This window comes from Canis lupus, chromosome 18 (assembly GCF_048164855.1).
Source record: "Canis lupus baileyi chromosome 18, mCanLup2.hap1, whole genome shotgun sequence".
NCBI classification, from domain to species: Eukaryota; Metazoa; Chordata; class Mammalia; order Carnivora; family Canidae; genus Canis; species Canis lupus.
Genome location: NC_132855.1, coordinates 44,170,361 through 44,189,662, shown reverse-complemented (window position 1 = coordinate 44,189,662; position 19,302 = coordinate 44,170,361). Strand labels below are relative to the sequence as shown.

The 19,302-nt window shown below is 40.9% G+C and overlaps 1 protein-coding gene across 9 annotated transcripts in view; it reads left to right on the top strand.

The window, feature by feature from the left end:
* Positions 1 to 19,302, top strand: part of CDK14 (cyclin dependent kinase 14) — a 721,193-nt gene that overhangs the window by 556,772 nt on the left and 145,119 nt on the right. For all 9 annotated transcript variants that reach the window (XM_072784251.1, XM_072784250.1, XM_072784245.1 and 6 more), the window contains one exon: positions 14,326 to 14,389. In XM_072784251.1, coding sequence (XP_072640352.1) covers positions 14,326 to 14,389 — 64 coding nt within the window. The remainder of the gene's footprint in view (positions 1 to 14,325; positions 14,390 to 19,302) is intronic.

The following is a 19,302-nucleotide window of genomic DNA, read 5'->3' as shown; positions in this document are numbered from 1 at the left end:
TAGGAGACCATACCATGTCAACATTCCAGATCCCCAAGTTTTGGGAAACTCTATCCTTTACTGAAAATAATAGACTATCCTGGCAATGATTTTTGATACGTTGATAATTCAGAGTGAAAACAACTTCTGAAGAGATAATAAAACAGGAAGGTCTTACAGAAGTTTGATGGAAAATAGGAAGAGTTACCCATCATGGGTCCAACCCCTGATTTTTCTAAGGTTTTAAATCTCCACTTTGTCTTTCACATGGGGATAAAATTCATGGTCAAGGTCATCATATGTGCTTAAATTACTTTTACAGTGTAATCTAATGGGAGCCCATTAGATCTCTAGAGTCCAGAGGCCATCCCTTCTCCCTTCTGTGACCAGTCACCATTTGCTGTGTGACCCTTGCAAGCCTCTCAGCCTGTTCCAAACACCATTTTTGTATCTCTGTATAAATCAGGGATTGCCATTTAGGGTTTATGATTTATTATATCACATTTCATATTTATATATGCTGAAGTTCCCTCCCCCCAACCTCTCTGAGCATTATAAACTCTGTTCAAACTATGATGCAGGATACACAAGAGTTCATGTGTTTCTTACTTGGATCTCCTGTAGGACAGGTTCAGCCTTTCTTTTCCTTGGTACACTTAGACGGGCCCAAAACTCTTGGCCTCCCAACACTACCCTTTGCTATTTAATGGTGGAGTTAGCACTAAGTATCAGCGTCTCAGTCAGTGCTGGCTACTATAACAGAATGCTGTAGGCTGGGTCCTGAGACAGTAAATATTTGTTTCTCCCAGTTCTGGGAGCTGGAAGTCAAAATCAGGATGCCAGCATGGTTAGATTCTTGGTGAGGGCCCTTTTCCTGGTTACATCTTTACATGGCTTTTGTCAGAATGTGCACAAAAAGAGATCCTCTGTCTCTTCCTCTTTTTATATGGGACCTGAATCTCATCTTGAGGGCCTCACCCTCTTAACCTAATCGAATCCTAATTACCTCCCAAAGACCCTACTTCCAAATATCATCACATTGGGATTAGGGTTTCAACATACAAGTTTGGGGGGAGTGTTGGCACTTCAGTAAGTGTTTGAAAAGAAAAAAAACACTTGAGAATCCGCTTTAGCATTAATCTCTAGCTGATTCATATATAACCCACAATGCATAACTGTCATAATTTCTAGTTTTTAGAAAATAATTGGCCCAACATAGCATTGATACATAAGTGCATTGAAATATACTGTGAACTTAACTAGTTCAGAATAATCTAAGCTGGTGCTGATGAGGCTAAATTAACACCAGTTTAGAATTTAAACTTAAGAATAACAGCACTTGAAATTTATGACCAACTTGTTATAACATTGGAGATGAACCCAGAGCTCAGAACTCTAGCTCTCTTGGTGTACCAGTGGTTGTCAGGAAGATCCAAAGTTGTCAGAACTTGACTGGCAACCATGCTTCCTGTCATGATGCCTCATTTTCAACTCTAAGTAATTTACTAATTTTAGATCGTGAATACCAAATTTTGGCATTAGTATCCTAAATACCTGTTCTTGACCCACACTGAATCTATCAGGAATAAGCAGTCCATTGGAAGGTGAAACTATGTAGTGTTGATGTCAGTTGCCAAGAGAGTGGGATGGGAATGTCTCCTTGACCCGGAGTAAGCCTGTGGGGCCTGTTGGACCCAGAGTTTATTATGAGCACCGCCCTTTATCAGGGACTGTCTCTTCCATATCTGTATCCTAGTTTCTGGCACTGTCTTTGGCAATAACAGGTTCCCAGTAACTTTTTATGAATAAATATGTAATAATGTACACATGTTGAAATTATGGCTAAAGCACAGTTAAATAGTTAAATTGTAGAGTTATATGGTTAAACTCTAGTTAATTATAGTTACATAGTGTTTATGCAGTTGGAAAAACTATAATAAAATACTGCAAATGTAGCACCTTCTATAGAACTCCCTTGACCTAAATTTTTAAACAGCCTTCCGGCCAGTTAAGTTACCAGAGGTTTAGTTGTAACTCACACATTCCTGCATACCCCATTCAAAGCTCTAAAAATAACAGCCTTTTTTTGGAACAGGTAAATGTATAGATTTTCTCAGGTAGGCAGGCTCTGACCTACATCCATCTAATACAGGCACAGCCTTACTCCCAGTCAGCATGTAAGGCTTTGTCCTGCTCACCCTCCTCCTCCTCCCCAGAACTGCAGCCACAGCAACATAGGAGAGGGGGTGCCTCCCTTCCAAGCCCTCCACCATTTCCAGGGGCTCTCTCTGATCCCCCACTCGAAGTGCAAGAAGGTGTCTCCATGAAAGAAGCCAACATGTAGTCAAGGGGAGAAGATCCAAGCCTGTCGCCTGGCAGACACACCCTGCGGGCAGCCTCCAGACCCCACCTTGCTGTTGCTCCCCATCAACCAGTGCAAAAAATGCAGAGAAAATAATTCCCTTTTTGACCACCCCCTACCCGTTCCGCTGGAGTGTTTGTCACTTCTCCCAAGTCACACAGCCCCCTTTTAGTTCTTGGGCTCGGTCTCCATCCCAGCATCTCCCGGGGCTCGGAAGCCTCGGGCCGGCCTGTCCTTCCTGCTCTGACTGGTGTTGCTGCCTCAGCCTAGGGTTTGAAAAGTCTCAAGGGACCAGTTCCCTGTCCTGCTCCCTGGCTGCCTCCCTAGGAGGAGAATTGGGACATCCACACTGGCTGGCATTTGATTGCGAATGCTCTTGTTTCCGCCGGTTTGGCTGTTTTTTGGTTTGTTACAAATATAACAGCGTCTCGTGCACCAGCCCCATGTAGAGAAGCATTTCTTTGGGAAGATATTTTGTGAGTCCCAAGCAGCTATCAAACTGTTAGAACACAACTGCATTTTAGGTGCCAAAATTTAGTTTTTGTTTTATGGAATTTTATAGTCATAAAGGAAAAATAAGATGACTGCTATAATGGAGTTTTCTTTTCTGAATCCTGGGCGGAAACTGGTAAACAACACAAATGCTCATCAGTAAGAGTGGATGAATAACATTCTGTTAACATTACAGTCACACAAGAGTTTGGATGAATCTTAGCAATATAATGTTAAGTGAAAAAAAAAAAGATTCCAAAAGATTAGCTATAGCATTATATACTGAATATAAAATGTTAAATAATTAAAATAAAAATACCTTATAATCTTTATAAAGACAGTAAAGTTACATAAAAACAAAGGGTAGAGAATAATGGCCATGATTCAGGATGGAGCTTGCTTCAGGTAGGCATGGCCAGGTAACTGCACAGGGCCTGAGCTACAGGATCAGATGTGGCTGTTGTTAAATAACCCAGTTCTTGTTCTGGGCCATGAGCTCATAGTATGTTAATTGAAACAAAATTCTGTGCACTAGGTTTAAAGAAAGAAAAAATATTAAATACATCCTTTTCTTTATTGCTTTTGTCAGGTTGGAATAAGAACAAATGACAAAGTCGGCTTTCTTAGTAAACAGCTCTGTGGGACTATCTTTGACTTTGTAACCAATCTAAGTATGTCCAGTAGTAGGTCAGCAGAAGCATGACAGCCCTGAGCCAGTGAGGTTGTTCCGCTGACCACTCAGCTTGGGTCTGTTGGTCTTTGCTGCTCTTGCATATGTAAATTGCTTTAGGAGTCAACTGAGATGAATCAACAGTCCTATTAATAATGTGCTGGCATCTAAGTGATAGGGTGGGAAGGGCACCAGGTTGTGTCCTGGTTCTGTTTTTCTTTTCTAGGGCAACCTGGCCAGGTCACCCTTCTTTGCAGTAGCTTTTTTCATCTGCAAAGTAGCTAGTATTGTCCTACTGGGTTGATTGCAACTAATGAAATAATAGGGTGAGAATGCAAACAGTAAAGCAGTTTATGTGAAGTTATTATTGCTGCAAGTGGACATGTTCCCATAGCTTTTTCTGTTCACTTCATATTTTAGATGTATAAAATATCCATTTTGAGTATCATGTATAAATAATATTTTGTAAATGGTAATTTTACTCCGTAGTAGGCTGAATAAGGAACACCTAGAAATATTAGACCTTAATCTCAGGACCTGTAATTTTACCTTATTTGGGAAATAGGTTTTTACAGATGGGATTAAGTTAAGGATCTTGAAATAGGAAGATTATCCTGGATTATCCAAATAGGCCTGAAAGGCAGTTATCAGTGTCTTTGTAAGAGAGGAGGTTTGATACAGAAGAGGATAAGGCATCTTAGAGGTGGAGGCAGAAATTGGAGTGATTCAGCCACAAACCAAGAAGCTGAGAGAGGCCAGAAAAGGATTCTACTCTAAAGCCTGGAAGGATAAATAAATAAATAAATAAATAAATAAATAAATAAATAAATAAATAAATAAAGCAAGCAAGCAAGCAAGCAAGCAAGCAAGCAAGCAAGCCTGGAAGGGAGGGTAACCCCATTGACACCTTGATTTCAGTCCAATGAAAATGATTTCCAATTGCTGACTCTGGAACTTAAAAGTTCTGTTCTTTGAAGTCAACAGGGTTATGATTATTTGTTTCAACACTGACAGAAAACAGATACATTCGCATTAACACATTCTTGTAGGAAATGTGATTTTCTTTTTGTTTTTAAGATTTTATTTATCCATTCATGAGAGACACAGAGAGAGAGGCAAAGACACAGGCAGAGGGAGAAGCAGGCTCCACACCGGGAGCCCGATGTGGGACTTGATCCTAGGACTCCAGGATCATGCCTCGGGCTGAAGGCAGGTGCTAAACCACTGAGCCACCCAGGGATCCCGAAATGTAATTTTCTAAAACACACTTGAGGATGCAAAGTTTCATAGTGTTAGAAATCTGTTCAGTAGCTTTGTTGCTTTTAATTTTAATTTAATAAAAATGAATATTTAAAACACACCAATTTTGAAAGCAAAAGTTACAGTTTTGCATCTTCATGTCTCCCAGTAATGAGCACATTGCTTTGCACACAGGTGATGCTCAGGAAATAGGAAACCTACTTTCATTCGAGAAAAAGAAAATGATCATCAGTTTGGAACTGTGGTATGTGTCCTCTGTGACCCATACGTGTGTGTATGTATCATAGAATTTTAATTGGCCTCGGGGTTGCAGCTGAAGTGAAGAACGTCAGTGAATTATTGTGTTTTGACTATGATTTTCAGAAATGATTCGGAGCCTCTTTTCATTAGAAACACCTAGGTTACGAGATTTTTTTTTTTTAAGATGTTATTTATTTATTTATGAGAGAATAGAGAGAGCGGCAGAGACACAGGCAGAAGGAGAAGCAGGCTCCATGTAGGGAGCCCAACCTGGGACTTGATCCTGGGTCTCCAGGATCACACCCTGGACTGACGGCAGGCACTTTAACTGCTGAGCCACCCAGGCGTCCCAGGCTATGAGATTGTTAAAGTGAGGATAGGAGAGTCATGTGCGGCATGAGCTTGGAGGCATAGAACGCAGAGCCAGTCTCATGCAATCATTGCCAACTGCAGTCGCTCCTGATACAGGTGCCCGTACCACTGCACTGGAAACTGCCTACAATCTCCCCCCTTTCCAAATGCTATTTAAACAAATAATCTTACCTAGTGCTCTGGATAAAGGTACCTGTGACTAGAATTTCCTCTCTACCGTTTGTGCTTATTAGGTTAAAAAATCTAGTTAGCATGTACTCTTTCAAGCAGCGTTTCTCACATTTCAGTGTTCATATGAATCACCTGGGGTTCTTACTGAGTTTATATTCTGATTCATCAGCTGGGGAGTGGACCCTGAGCTGCTTTCTGCAGGTGATGCTGATGCTGCTAGTTCGTGGACCATGTCTTGAGTCCCAAGGCTCCAGCATCTGGCCCTCCTGCCTCCAGGTCCCTCTCCCTGGGTTCATTTTTCCGCATTTTGTGCTGCTGCTTCAGTCAGCCTCGCTGTATGGCATCTGCTGGGCAACATCGCCCCCCTGCAGCCTCTGCAGCGTCCACCCCCGGGCTCTTGAGCAGCGTGCACGTACCCTTCACCACAGCTCCCACAGTGCGCATCGGGGACTGACAGTCCGAAGCTGTGTCACAGTAACGTGGCTCAGGGAAAAGAAAAGACGTTGAGAGGAGAGTGGAATCCATGAAGGAGTCAAGGTTTAGGGAGACAGGGGAGAGACATAGGAGAAAGGGAGGAGGGGAAAGAATGAATACTTCGTTGGAGGAAAACATCTTTTAAACGGGCTGCTCCTGGTGCAATTTTCCAGTGAAGAGCATTTTCTGGAGTAGTTTCAGATTGATTATTTATCCTCTAATTTCTCTAACAGCCAACTGCTTGTTTTGTTCATTTATCTGCTAGAAATCTTTTGGGGCCCTTTGGGTCCAGGCCGAAGACTTAAAAAAACAAAATCTATAAAGCATCTAACTAACCTGAGGGCCTCTGAGAGATTGCCTGGTTAGTTTGGGCTGGTCAGTCCCAGCCCTTGCTGACATTGGAATCACCTGGGAGCCTTAGACAATTCAACATACCCAGGCTGCAGCCTCGACCGGTTAAATCAGAATCACTGGGGTGGGTCCCAGTCCTTACTGTGTTTTTTAACCTGTGGGGTTTGTTTGTTTTTGTTTTTTTAAATGCCTCCCAGATGATTCCCCTGTGCAGCCAGGCACCACTAAGCCAGAGCTTTACCTTCTGGCAGGTGAATTGAAGTCCCTTTGAGTATAACTCAAGGAGCTGTCCTTTATTTATTTCGGTTCCTTCCCATCTGAACCCTTGCCGTGTTGAACTCTGCATGGTATTTTGGAAACACCATCGCTTTTAATCTAGCAGTTGAACCACTGATTAAATATTCAAGCCTCTTTCTGAAGCCCGGGGCAGCTTTTCATTTTCTCAGTGTAGTGGCTCCCCCTGCTGGCCCTTCTCAGTAAAGGTCGCTGCTCTGCAGAACCCCACTGCTGGTTCTGGGCTCTCAAACACAACCGACCCGGAATCACGGCATCTTAAAGCTGTTTTTCGACAGCTTGCATATGATCCCGTATGCAACCTGTATGCCATTGGCCATTGCCAAAAATGAACAGTCAAAATGCTCTAACCCTTTATCAAGTGACATATAGGTAATAGGGAATGATGGAAGAGAGGAACTATATGTGTGTGTGTGCATACACATATATACATGCATACACATACCACATACATGCATGTATTTGCTTATCATGCTACCAGAAAAGATTTTGGTATCAGCCATTGATTGTGCTGATTCCCTCAAAATAATTATCAATACCTACTTTGGATAGAAAATAGGGAAAGAAAGCTTTCATTCATATCTTCTCTACTCTCCTTCATCTAATCCTATCCTTTTCCTTATCAACTCACTTCTTATCTGTCCAGTAAGTTATAATTATTTCCAGATAAAAACAAAGGTAGATGTAAATGTATGACCTCATCTTGTCATGCAAACTGTCTGTTGTAGTGTTGTGTCAGAATTTTGCCACAGATGACCCTTGTGTCAGTGCAGGCAGAATTTGATCCTTATTATATCTAAATGCAAAATATGATGCAGCCCAACCCTTAGCTGTGATTAAACCTCATAAGGCTGCCATTCCAATCTATACAGCTCTGGTCATTACAGTGCCCTTCTCTGTTGTATATTAATATCTTGACCCGCTGGCCCTTGTGTTCCATCTGACTCAGCACAGCATAAGTTAGTCCCCCAGTGACATTGCAATACTTGATCTATTCGAGCTGATGTCACAAGCCATTTCTTTCTCATCGAGGGTAGACATTTCCAGCCCATCTCATGGGACAGAGGTCCACCACCCCTTTCTGGGTACATCCCATAGAAGACTGTATTATTTATATTTATCCCTCTTTACAGGCAGCACATGGTACTGACACAGCAATCCTGATGTGCTCTGACTAGTATGATTCAGTGATTTCCTCTTTATTGTTTATTGCTCTGTAACAATATTACCACAAACTTAGCAACTTAACACACAGGGCCTGTGGGTCAGGTATCCAGACACGGCTTATTTGGTGCTCTGCTTCACTTTCTTATAGGGTTACAATCAGGGTGTTCAGCTGGGCCTTCGATCTGAGTTTGGGCCGGGGAAGGATCCGCTTCCAAGATCATGCAGTTGTTGGCAATTTTCAGCTTCTTGCAAGCTATTAGACTGAGGGCCTTACATTTTGCTGGCTGCTGCTAAAGCCACCTCATTTCTTGTCCTATGACTGCTTGCTTCCTCAGAGCCAGCAAGGGAGAGGGTCTCCAAGATGAGAGTTGGCATCCTATACAATATAATCACAGAAGTGCAGCTCATCATGCTTGCCATATTCTATTGGGTAAAAGCAAGTCACTGATCCATCCACAGGCAAAGGGAGGAATGTAAACAGCAGGAGGCAGAGATTATGGGACTATCTTAAAGCCAGCCTACCTCAATCTCCTTTCCTTTCCACTGGGTGGTCTCACAGAACTTGTACTCTGCTAAAAACCATGAATCCTTGGTTACACAAATTGTTGCCTGCCAGTTCTTTCCATCTCAGTGAATAGAACCTAAGTCCTAGACTTCATGTTTATTGCTATTAGGTTTCTTTATGTTGGGTCCAGCCAGTTGTTCCTACCTGATTAAGTATATTCTTTAAGCCTGGCTCAGCCATCAGAATATTACACATCTTTTCTATTGTGTCATCTGGGAATGGAAGATGTTCTTTAAGTCACTCATGAAAATGGTGAAGAAGTTAGTACTTAGTACCTAGCATGTGTATTGGACGGGCAGAGGGAAGAGAATGAAGAGTCCCTGTCCCTCATATCCAAAACTTCCTTCTGGAGTGTGGTCAATCAGCTATGAATCATTTAACACCAATCTGAGCTGCACTGCTCTTTCTGATCCTCCTGGGAGCAAGATGGTGCAGCTCTTAAGAGCCTAGTCTTTCTAGTCAAACCAACCTGATTTTGAATTCCAGCTCCACCCACTATTTTTCTCGATCGAGAGTACACAGGCAGGTAAGAGGAAGTTCTGCTTTTCTGTGGCTCATCTTCGAATTTTATAGCATCTGTTCCAGAGTGCAGGCAAGCTCAGGTCTGCTGAACTTCTTCACAAGTTTCATTTAGGACTTCCCATAAAGAATCTTCCTTAACCCAAAGTAGTACAGCTATGAAGCAATTATTGTTTTAGAGATGTAAGGGAGGACTTATCAGAGTTTCAGTTTAAAAATCATCAAAGTTGTCGGGTAGTTCTCCGTTTCCTTGGATTTGTTGCTAAGTTGGCTTGAAATCACCAGCACTGGCCCAGAATGCCCATCTCATCAAACTGAAAACCCTCAAGTGAGGACCAGCACATTCCACATCACTGCTTTAGTACATACTAAATTTTAACTGCCAGTTTTATCTGCATTTGATAGGCCAGCGTTCCTCTCTGCTGGAATCTCTGTGAGAGACTCCTCTGAACCTTTGACCCAGGAAAACTATTAGTAGCCCTTGTTCTGCTTAAACCGAGGGCATTCTTCAGGAAAAGCCTACAGACTCTTTTTTAGCAACCTGGGATTGACTAGAAAATGTGATAATTCGTGGAACTGTTAATAATTTGGAAGGGTAAGTAAATATTTCTTACAAGCCCTAGTTCTTGAGCTCTGAGTTTTAGAAGTTTACAATCCACTTTTCTTCTGTTTCTCATAAAGTAGATGTTTCAGCAGAGAGACCCTCTTTTTCTGTGTCTTCCTCTGCTCATCAGAGGCTGACGTGATTGGTGGGATCCATGCCTTATGGGTCAGTGAGGAGGTAAGCCCAGAAGAGTGAATTTGGGGTCGCTAACTCTTAGTTCATCAGGGTCAGGCGGTATAAACCTCTACTGAGGTGAGATCATCCCATGTTTTTCTTAACAGATGCTAAAAGTCCGGGAAATCACAGTGACACCCCTCTGGGAACTGTGTGTGCAAGAGTATAGGGAAGTAAGATCATTTTGTAGCTTGTGTTTTGGCATTTGCTTTCTATTACCATAAATATGCTAAAGAGTTCCAAATGTTTTTCTCGACTTTTAATCCATCTCCTGAGATCTGTATCTCTGTTTCCAGCTGCTCTTTACACATCCCCTATCTTGATCTGCAGGCCTTTCTACCATTGAGTAGATCCAGAATTAAACTCATTGCCTTGCTTTATCACCTACATTCTTGATTTTTAGCTAATAACTTCTTATTCCCTACAAAATGACTCTTACATGGTAAGGAACACATTTTATTTTTTAAGATTTTATTTATTTGAGAGAGCATGCACACCTGAGTGGAGGCAGGGGCAGAAGAGGGAGGGGGGGAAAAGCAGACTCCCTGCTGAGCAGAGAGCCCAACACAGGGCTCCATCCCAGGACCCTGAGATCATGACTTGAGCTGAAGGCAGACACTTAATGGACTGAGCCACCCTGGCACCCCAAGAAATACATTTTACATCATGACTCCTAAAGCACACATATACATGTACACACACAGATACAGCATGATAAAATTTTCATAAAACAACATGTATCTTTAACATGTATGTTACCTTTGATATTGTTATTTTCATCTTTAGAAAAATGCTGAGGTCAACACTCTGCATGAAATTTACAGCCTCTTGGGGGTCATGTGACCTGTAGTCTGAGAAAATTTGAGAGAATAAAATGCATTTCCCATTTATTCAGTCCCTGGCCCCAGCCTCTCATAACCCAGTGATGCCAAACTTCAACCTGTAATCCAGGATGTCATTCGTGCACTCATTCAACATGTACTGAGTGCATATTTGGTACCAGGCACATAGTAGGCACTATGGATCTAAAGATAGGAGCACCGTGGCCTCCACTTTGAGGTCTGCAGTGCAGTGCAGAGACAGACCAGTAATCTAACAATTGTAAGGCAGTCAGTAGGTCCTGTAAGAAGTCTGTACAAAAACCTGAGAGATTATGAAGATCACAGCATGTAATTTGGACCAGGAAGTCTTTTCGGAAAGGGTGGCTCATGAGCTAAAGCCAGAAGAGATGGGAGTTAACCTGGCCAGTTGTGGCCAAAGCATTCCAGAAGAGGAAACCACTGTGAGAAGGCATGAGGGGGCATGAACAGCATGACAGTTTGGAGAACACAAAGTATTTTGACATAGCCTTTCCTTTCTTTTTTTCTTTTTTTTTTTTTTTAAGATTTTATTTATTTATTCATGAAAGAGAGAAAGAGGCAGAGACACAGGCAGAGGCAGAGGGAGAAGCAGGCCCCATGCAGGGAGCCTGATGCGGGACTCCATCCTGAGACTCCAGGAGCACACCCTGGGCCGAAGGCAGACACTTAACTGCTGAGTCACCCAGGTGTCCTTGATATAGCCTTTCCTTAAAACCAGAATTCTCTGCTGTCACTACCCACCCCCACCCCTGTGCCCCTTTTCTGTACTTGGTCAATTACTTAGTGTTCCCTCTGCCATGTAGCTTTCTCCCTAGCCCCAGGGAGACTCAGGCACATACCTACTTAGGGCTCTCACCTCCCTCTCACCTCACTGCTGTTGAAGGCAGCCCATCACTACCCCCTTCTCATCTGCCTCGCAGAGTGGGAGCACCTCTAGGCACAGCCCCAGTCTCATCCTTCTGTCTTATGTTATGAACACAATAAATGTTAACCCAGGTGAAACAATAAGGGAATAGGGAGAGGTACCGGCCATAGGTACAGGTGTCAGGTGAAGCTTCTTTTTTTTTTCTCTCTCTCTCTCTTTTTTTTTAAAGATTTTATTTATTCATCAGAGAGACAGAGAGGCAGAGACACAGGTAGAGAGAGAAGCAGGCTCCATGCAGAGACCCCAATTCAGGACTCGATCCCGGGACTTTGAGATCACACCCTGAGCCGAAGGCAGATGCTCAACCACTGAGCCACCCAGGCGTCCCTCAAGTGAAGCTTCTTGAATGACTGTGTAGAAGACATTTTAATGTGTCATAGCATACCTGTCATTTTAAGGCTGAAGGCTGCCTTGGATATTAACCTACCTGTTTACAGATGTGGGACTACATTTAAAATGTTAGTGGAGCTATTTTCTTCTGCCCTGTTGTATTTGCAAAAGATCAGTTTTTACTTTTAGAGAATATATCTTTTACTAACCTAACAGTGTCTTGGTTAGGAATATATTAGACAATTAATATAAATGAAAATCTGACTTTAGAGACAACGTACACCCACTTTCTGCCATGCACAAGTAGCCTATCATCTGGAACCATACGTTGAACCCAGATTGCCTTCTCAAAAAGGCTTTCACAGGAAGAAAGACTGATTTTTTAAATTCTTCTTTCCCTTTGCTCATTTTCTACCCACATTGTATTTCTTGTGCAAATGGTCCAGGAGTTGTAGGCAGAATATGAGGTGTGGAGTCTCATCAGTCGGTGCTAGGATAACTCAAAAAAAGGCTTACGTACTTTTTCTTTGCAGGTGACTTTTATGAGACGGCCATGATATTTGATAATCATTTGGAAACAGAACACTGGGCATGGATGGGGATAGTGCCTATGAAAAAGTTTTGCTAACACAAATGTTGTAGAGGCAACTAGTCAGGATAACAACCATACCTATACTAGGAGTGAGAGAATGATATTCAAGTTCTGGCTGGACTTTCCATGGTTTATAAAAACTTCAGAGGGTCTATGTCATGTGTGATAGATTGCGATCAAGTTATGATTTTGAGCTGAAAGGGCCTGCCTTTAGTTGCTAAAGTCCTTCACGTCTTTCATGCAAATTTCAGTGGAAGCTCAAAGTGGAGCATTCCTCAGATGAGCTGTGTGCACTGCCCGCCAACCTGGTTGTCTCCCTGTCTTGAAATAATAATCGGAATTAGTGAAAAGAAGAGGAAGTGCCTTTTGTAGACCCTGCAGTGGTTCACATCAGACAGTGTCTCTGTCTCCCTTCCTATCTTATAACCCCTTCACCAGCCCTCTTGTCTGTCCCCTCACTTCCCACTCAGCCCACCCGTATTGTGGCCTTCTATTAATGTTACTGCTGATTGTGCTTGCAAAATTCATTAGTTACAATGGAAAAGAATTGTCTTATCTCATCCCAGAACCCAGTGGGGAACATAATGCATGTATTTAATCCTGATTCACCAGAGTAGGAAGCGGTGAGGGAAGCCCTCAGTGTATGTGTGCCACTCTTTGTCATGACAGCCCTGTCCCCCTAGTAAATAAACACAGATAATCAAAGCTCTGCATTTCCTTATTGCATAGCGGTACCTGCTAACACTCAAAGTGATTATGCTTAATTTCCTCCTCTTTTTCAGCTTCTGGCTTTTTCTCTTGCCCTTTCTAACCTATTGGACTACACATGTTGGTCCATCATAGTTTGAATTATATACAGCATGTGGCACCAGATTCTCACACATGGCCAGAGCTGCCCTGACCTGACCCTGTTTTCTAGGGGTACTTTGAGTAATACCTACTACTTGCATAATGCTTACTCATGCCAGGTAGTGTTCTCACCACAAATGAGGTAGGTGCTGCTGTCACCCTCAGTTTACAAATAAGGAGGTCAAAAGCTCTGTTCAATGAGGGACCTCAGTGAGGTGTTTGCTTACCCATGGTCACATGACCAGTAGGCAGGGAAGCAAGGTTTTGAACCTAAGGAGTCTGTCTCCAGGATCTGGGCTCTCAACCCTCCAACTCCGCTGTTGATTGGTGATTTACCATGACCACAGAGTATAACAGTAACCTGTGGTACAACGGCATGTTCACATGGGGTGAACCCAGTTCTGTATGAACTGCAATTGCCCTTTAATTCCTTCACCCAGATCACATGTTGCCGTGGTAAAAAATGAAACAGCGAAAGAAGGTGAAAGTGTGAATGAAGAAAGGAAAAAGTGTAGGAAGGACAGTATTTGGGGATGAGGACATTCTAAGCCACATAAAGATGTTACCTGAAATGAGCAGTATGGCTAATAGAGACTGAGCAACCCAAGCTGCCTGTCCTGCTTCTCTGAAACATCGTGATGCTCAGACAGAGGATGCGGGGGAGGCAATGACAGAATTTGCAGAACTGTTAAATGATGAGACATCTGATGCTGGAATAAAGGACAAAGCTCATGCAAGAATCATGAGGGACACATACATACTTGATTCAGTTCCATGGAGATGACAACTAATCGTTGGAAGTCCTACACCCACTTACTAAGTTTGGAGTTGATAAAATGCAGCAGATTTCCCTTCCTGCACTCAGCTGCATTTGTTAAAACGCAGACCTTCATCTTGGGTGGCTCTTTAGCTTTTAGTTTGGGGTTTGTTTTTACTGAAATAAAATCCCTGGCACACGATCATGGAAAAAAAATCCAGAGTTTCATCATATGCAGTGTACTGTTTTCTACACTGGAGAATTTTGAGTGCTTTGGAAATAATAAGTCTGTTTCCACAATTTCCTGCTCTCCACTAGGTTCTTGGAACGCCAAATGAGGACACGTGGCCTGGAGTTCATTCTTTACCACATTTTAAGCCAGGTATGTTTCATTAATTACAAATGACTAAGCACTTCCTATATGGAGAGTGAATATATGCATTTTCCTCTCAAGCTTATATATTATACTTTGAGAAATTCTGGTTAATTGCCATTGTATACTCTACCTATTAGTGGAATTGTCCTTTGGTTTTTACAATTTATTTGTCGGTAAGATAGAAATAATGACATTCCTCGTGAGAGGTTTTCACCTGGTGTACCTCATTTGACTGGCTAATAATGTAACCATATCATCATCAGTAAGACTACCATCCATGTTTATAACACAAAATTTGAATCAGTACTATGATCTACCTGTGTGACCTCTTGAAACAATAGTATGAAAAATGTTAAATTGTAAAAATGAAAACTTTACATTTTGATTTATTTTTTAAAACTAGTGATATATAGTCCATTAGTTTGAGTTTAAACAAAAAAAAGGTTCTGAGTGTCTTTTGTACAGCATGCTGTCTTTTTTGATATAAAATATTTAAACCTCTAAACAGGAAAATCTGAGAGAAAATGCAGAACTTTTCAAACAAATTGTCACTTTTTCCTTCACCAGTAGGTGGCAGTCAAGAAACTTTCTGTTTAATTCTGCTTAGAATCTGAAATGCGGTAATTTAATTTTTATAGGAGAGATGAAAGGTTTGGAATTGGAAATTTAATAAAAATCAATGGAATGAATTACTGTAAAATTATTCTTGTTTTATTTTCTTTTTTTCCTGTTACAAAACATGGGTTATAAAGTGCAGACCCACATAACATTACTGAAAGGGATTTTTATGGAAGATCTAATAGCCCATTATTTTATGAGGGAAAGAAAGCTATGAATAATTTCTGTTATGAGCGCCAAGTTTATTCTCTTACCCCTCTATCCTCCTTTGGGGCACCATCAGGAATAAATTATCAATCCCAAAGAATGACTGGGTTGGGAAACTATTTTTATTCTTAGTTTTTTTCTCCTGAACGTGTACAGCGTGCTGAGAATAATTCTTCAATCATCCTGGGCTCCCCCAAGGACTCTTTGTACTTTTACTGAAAATTTTAAGTAACTTCTAATTTCTGAAAGACTATAGAAACTTAACAATTCAAGATGGATATTTTTCTTCTTTTTTTAACCAAGCAAGGAGCACCCTCGAACTGCTCCAGCTATTCCTAATGGAGTCTGAGAACACAGCTCTTGGTAAATGTCCCAAATGTGGGCTGTGAAAGAAGGTTGGCTTCCCCATGTTAGCATCTAAAATCTTAGATCCTAGGAAAATAAAATAGAGGAGAATCTGAAAAGATTTGAAATAAAGTGAGATGCAGAGAGGAACAGTGAAGACCGTTGTTTGGCCTGCCAGGGCTCTGCACCAGAAAAGATGGAGTAATATGTTTATTTTTGTGTGAATAGAATTAATCTTCATCAACAACAACAACAACAAAAAATCTTCATCAACAACAAACAAAAACATTTATTAAACATGTTCTGGAAAGTACTGCAATGTAGTACAAGTTGTAGTGCAAGTTAAGCTAACAAACTGGAGACTTTATGAGATCAGGGACTGTGCATAGTTCATATTTTGGTGTTCAATAAATATTTGTTGCTCTGAATTATACTGAGTGTTTAAAACAGATCTTATTTGTACAACTTTTCTGGGGTAGGCATATATAAATTAGGATATATATGTTTAAGCTATTTAATATTATGTACAAGTGCCATTACAGATACTTAATACATAGAAGGTAATGGGGGACCAGAAGAATGACACATTTACATGGTGAACAGCATGGGTACTGACAAACAAGAAAGATATTCCAGGCAAAGCTTGGGGCTTATGGATAAGAGTAGATGTGATAAATGCTTCCTGAGTTAGCTTAAGAGGAGCCAAGGGGAGATAAAGTAATAGACTGAGGCAAAGGAAGCAAAGCTATGAGTTCTTTCATGCAGCACTTAATCACATCATCAGGAGAGTTCTCATCTTTGACCTTCTGGACCTCATCCTCCAGGGGAAGAAGATACACATTCCCAGAGGAGAAAAATAGCAGTGCTAGGGTCTGCCTATCCGACTTCCACTCTGTACCTCCTTATTCCGCCCCTAAAGAGTGCCCCTAAAGTCTGAGGGAAAGCAAAAAAATCTGAATCTTAAGGATATACATGTTTTGTTTAATAGATTTCATTCTTCAGAGCACCTTTAGCCTCATAGCAAAATTGAGCAGAAGGTACAGAGATTTCTCCTATAGCCCTGCCCCAGTACATGCACAGCCTCCCCATTATCAACATCTCCCACTACAATGGTGTACACTTGTTATGGTTTGATGAACCTAAATTGAACAGCATTATCATCCAAAGTTCGTAGAATACATTAGGGTTTGCTCTTCGTGTTGTGTGTTCTATGGGTTTGGCATACATGTATAATGACATGTATGCACCATTATAGTGTCCTACAGAGTAGTTTCACTTCCTTAAAAATCCTCTGCCTATCATTATTCCTTCCCCTACCCAATCCCAGGTAACCAGTTTTTTTTTTTTTTATCATCTCCATAGTTTTGCCTTTTCCAGAATATCACAAAGTTGGAATCATACAGCATGTTGCCTTTATAGATTGACTTCTTTTACTTAGTAATATGCACTTAAATTGCCTTTGAGTTTCCTCATAGCTTGACAGCTGCTTTCTTTTTAGTGCTAAATACTGCATTATCCTGATATATTACAGTTTATTTATCCATTCACCTACTGAAGGACATCTTGATTGTTTTAAGTTTTGGCAATTATGAGTAAAGATGCTGTAAACACCTGTGTGAAGGTTTCTGTATGGACAACAGCTTCCAACTCCTTTGGGTAAATATCAAGGAGTATGATTACTAGATCAAATATACTTTGCTTAATTTTTAATAGCTAATAAATTTAAGTAATTCAAGATATCAAACAATAAGAAAAAGGAGCACGATGCAAAGCCTCCCCAACCTTGTCTGCCATCTTCCCCCTTCCCTAGAGCCATTGCCCCACCCCCATTTTATTAGTTTCTTATGTTCTTTCCTTTGTAATTGTAGGAAATTATGAATATATATATTTTTATATTTCCAGTATCAAACACAATTCTGGATCTTGCTTGTCTCATTAATGCATCTCGTAGGTCTTCTCATATCATTGTATAGAGGAGGCCAGTGGGGCTTCAGTCTCCTCTTATAGTTGCATTGTGTTCCATTTGTATAGATTTAACCTATTCCCTACTTGTGGGCATTTGGGTTTGTTTCCAGACTTTTGCTGTCATAAATATTATAACCCTGTACATATATACACATATATACATGTCACATGTATACAGGTGTATGTGATGGATAGGTTACCAGAAGTAGAGCTAAAGAATCAATAAATAGGGGGATCCCTGCGTGGCTCAGCAGTTTAGCGCCTGCCTTCGGCCCAGGGCATCATCCTGGAGTCCCAGGATCGAGTCCCACATCAGTCTCCCTGCATGGAGCCTGCTTCTCCCTCTGCCTGTGTCTCTGCTTCTCTCTCTCTCTCTCTGTGTGTCTCTCATGAATAAATAAAATCTTTTAAAAAATCAATAAATATACACTGTTATAGTTTTGAACTATAAATGTTGTCTAAAGGGATGATGCCTGTTGGCTCTGTTACCAGCAAACACATACCTGCTTCTCTACTCCACAGGCCATAGCCAAACTTTCAGATTTTGCCAATATGTTAGGTGGCCAAAGGAATCTTGACACAATTTTTAATTTCATATTCCTTTTTATGATGAAGTTGAGAATTTTTTCGTGTTTCAAGATCACCTTCATTTCCTTTTCTGTGAATAGTTAATATCTTTTGCCCAATTTACAATTGAGTTATGTATCATTTTCTTATCAATTTCTACAGGTTCTTTACACACTGAAGAAAGAAATTTTAAAAATAATCCTCACTCTCATATCTTACTTTTCTTGCTTAACTGAATAAATTTTACCTTAAGAGAAAAAAGCTGTGGTGGTTTGAACAATGCAGTCATTATATTTTTAAAAGATCAGTTGTTATTAGAGATCTACATAAAAATTTGTATATATGTATCCTTGAAGGGAAAACTTTTCAAATGGATTATGTTATAGCTATGATCTAGGTCATAAATAAAGCTAAAAACGGAGTCTCTTGGTTTTAACATACTCTAATTACCTATAAGGTCTGCTTTGTTTTTTTTTTTATTAACGTATCCTTATAGTTAATTTCTATAGAATAAGTCCAATTTATTTATTAATTCAACAATATTTATTGAGCACCATTTGTATGGCTATGGAGTGGGGATATTGCAGTGAACAAAACACACAAGATCCTTGATAGGTAGGAGAGACCTGTAATACATAGAATATATGGTAAGTCAGGTGGCGATGTGTACTCTGGAGGAAAATAGAGCAAGAAATGGGATCAGGAAGTGCGAGGGAAGGGGGCACTTCACGATTTTAAATTGTAAATGTAATCAAGGAAGACCTCACTGAAAAGATAACATTTGATTCAAGGACATGAGAAAAAGCCATGAAGATAATTTACAGACTTTCCAGGCAGAGAGAGCAGCACATACAAAAGCAGTAAAGTGGGAAGAGGAGGGTACAAAATCAGATCGGAGGCAACAGGCACTGTGCTAGCAGGAGTCCTTCACCATTTACTCTGAACCAGACAGAAAGTGCTAGGAGATTCTGAACAAGACTGCACACGGGGGTTGCATTTTAGTAAGATTACTCTCTCTTGTTCTGAGAATGGGGAGCCCAGGCACAAGCAGGGGGACCAGCTAGGAGACTGGGACAGGAGTCTAGGAGAGAGATGATGAAATACGTTGTAAATAAAATTACTTTATCTTCTCAACGTCTCTGTTTTAGCAGACTACTTAACTTGTTTTCCCTTGGAAAGTGTAGCAAAACTAAAGAAACGTGTTTAAGAACAATTGC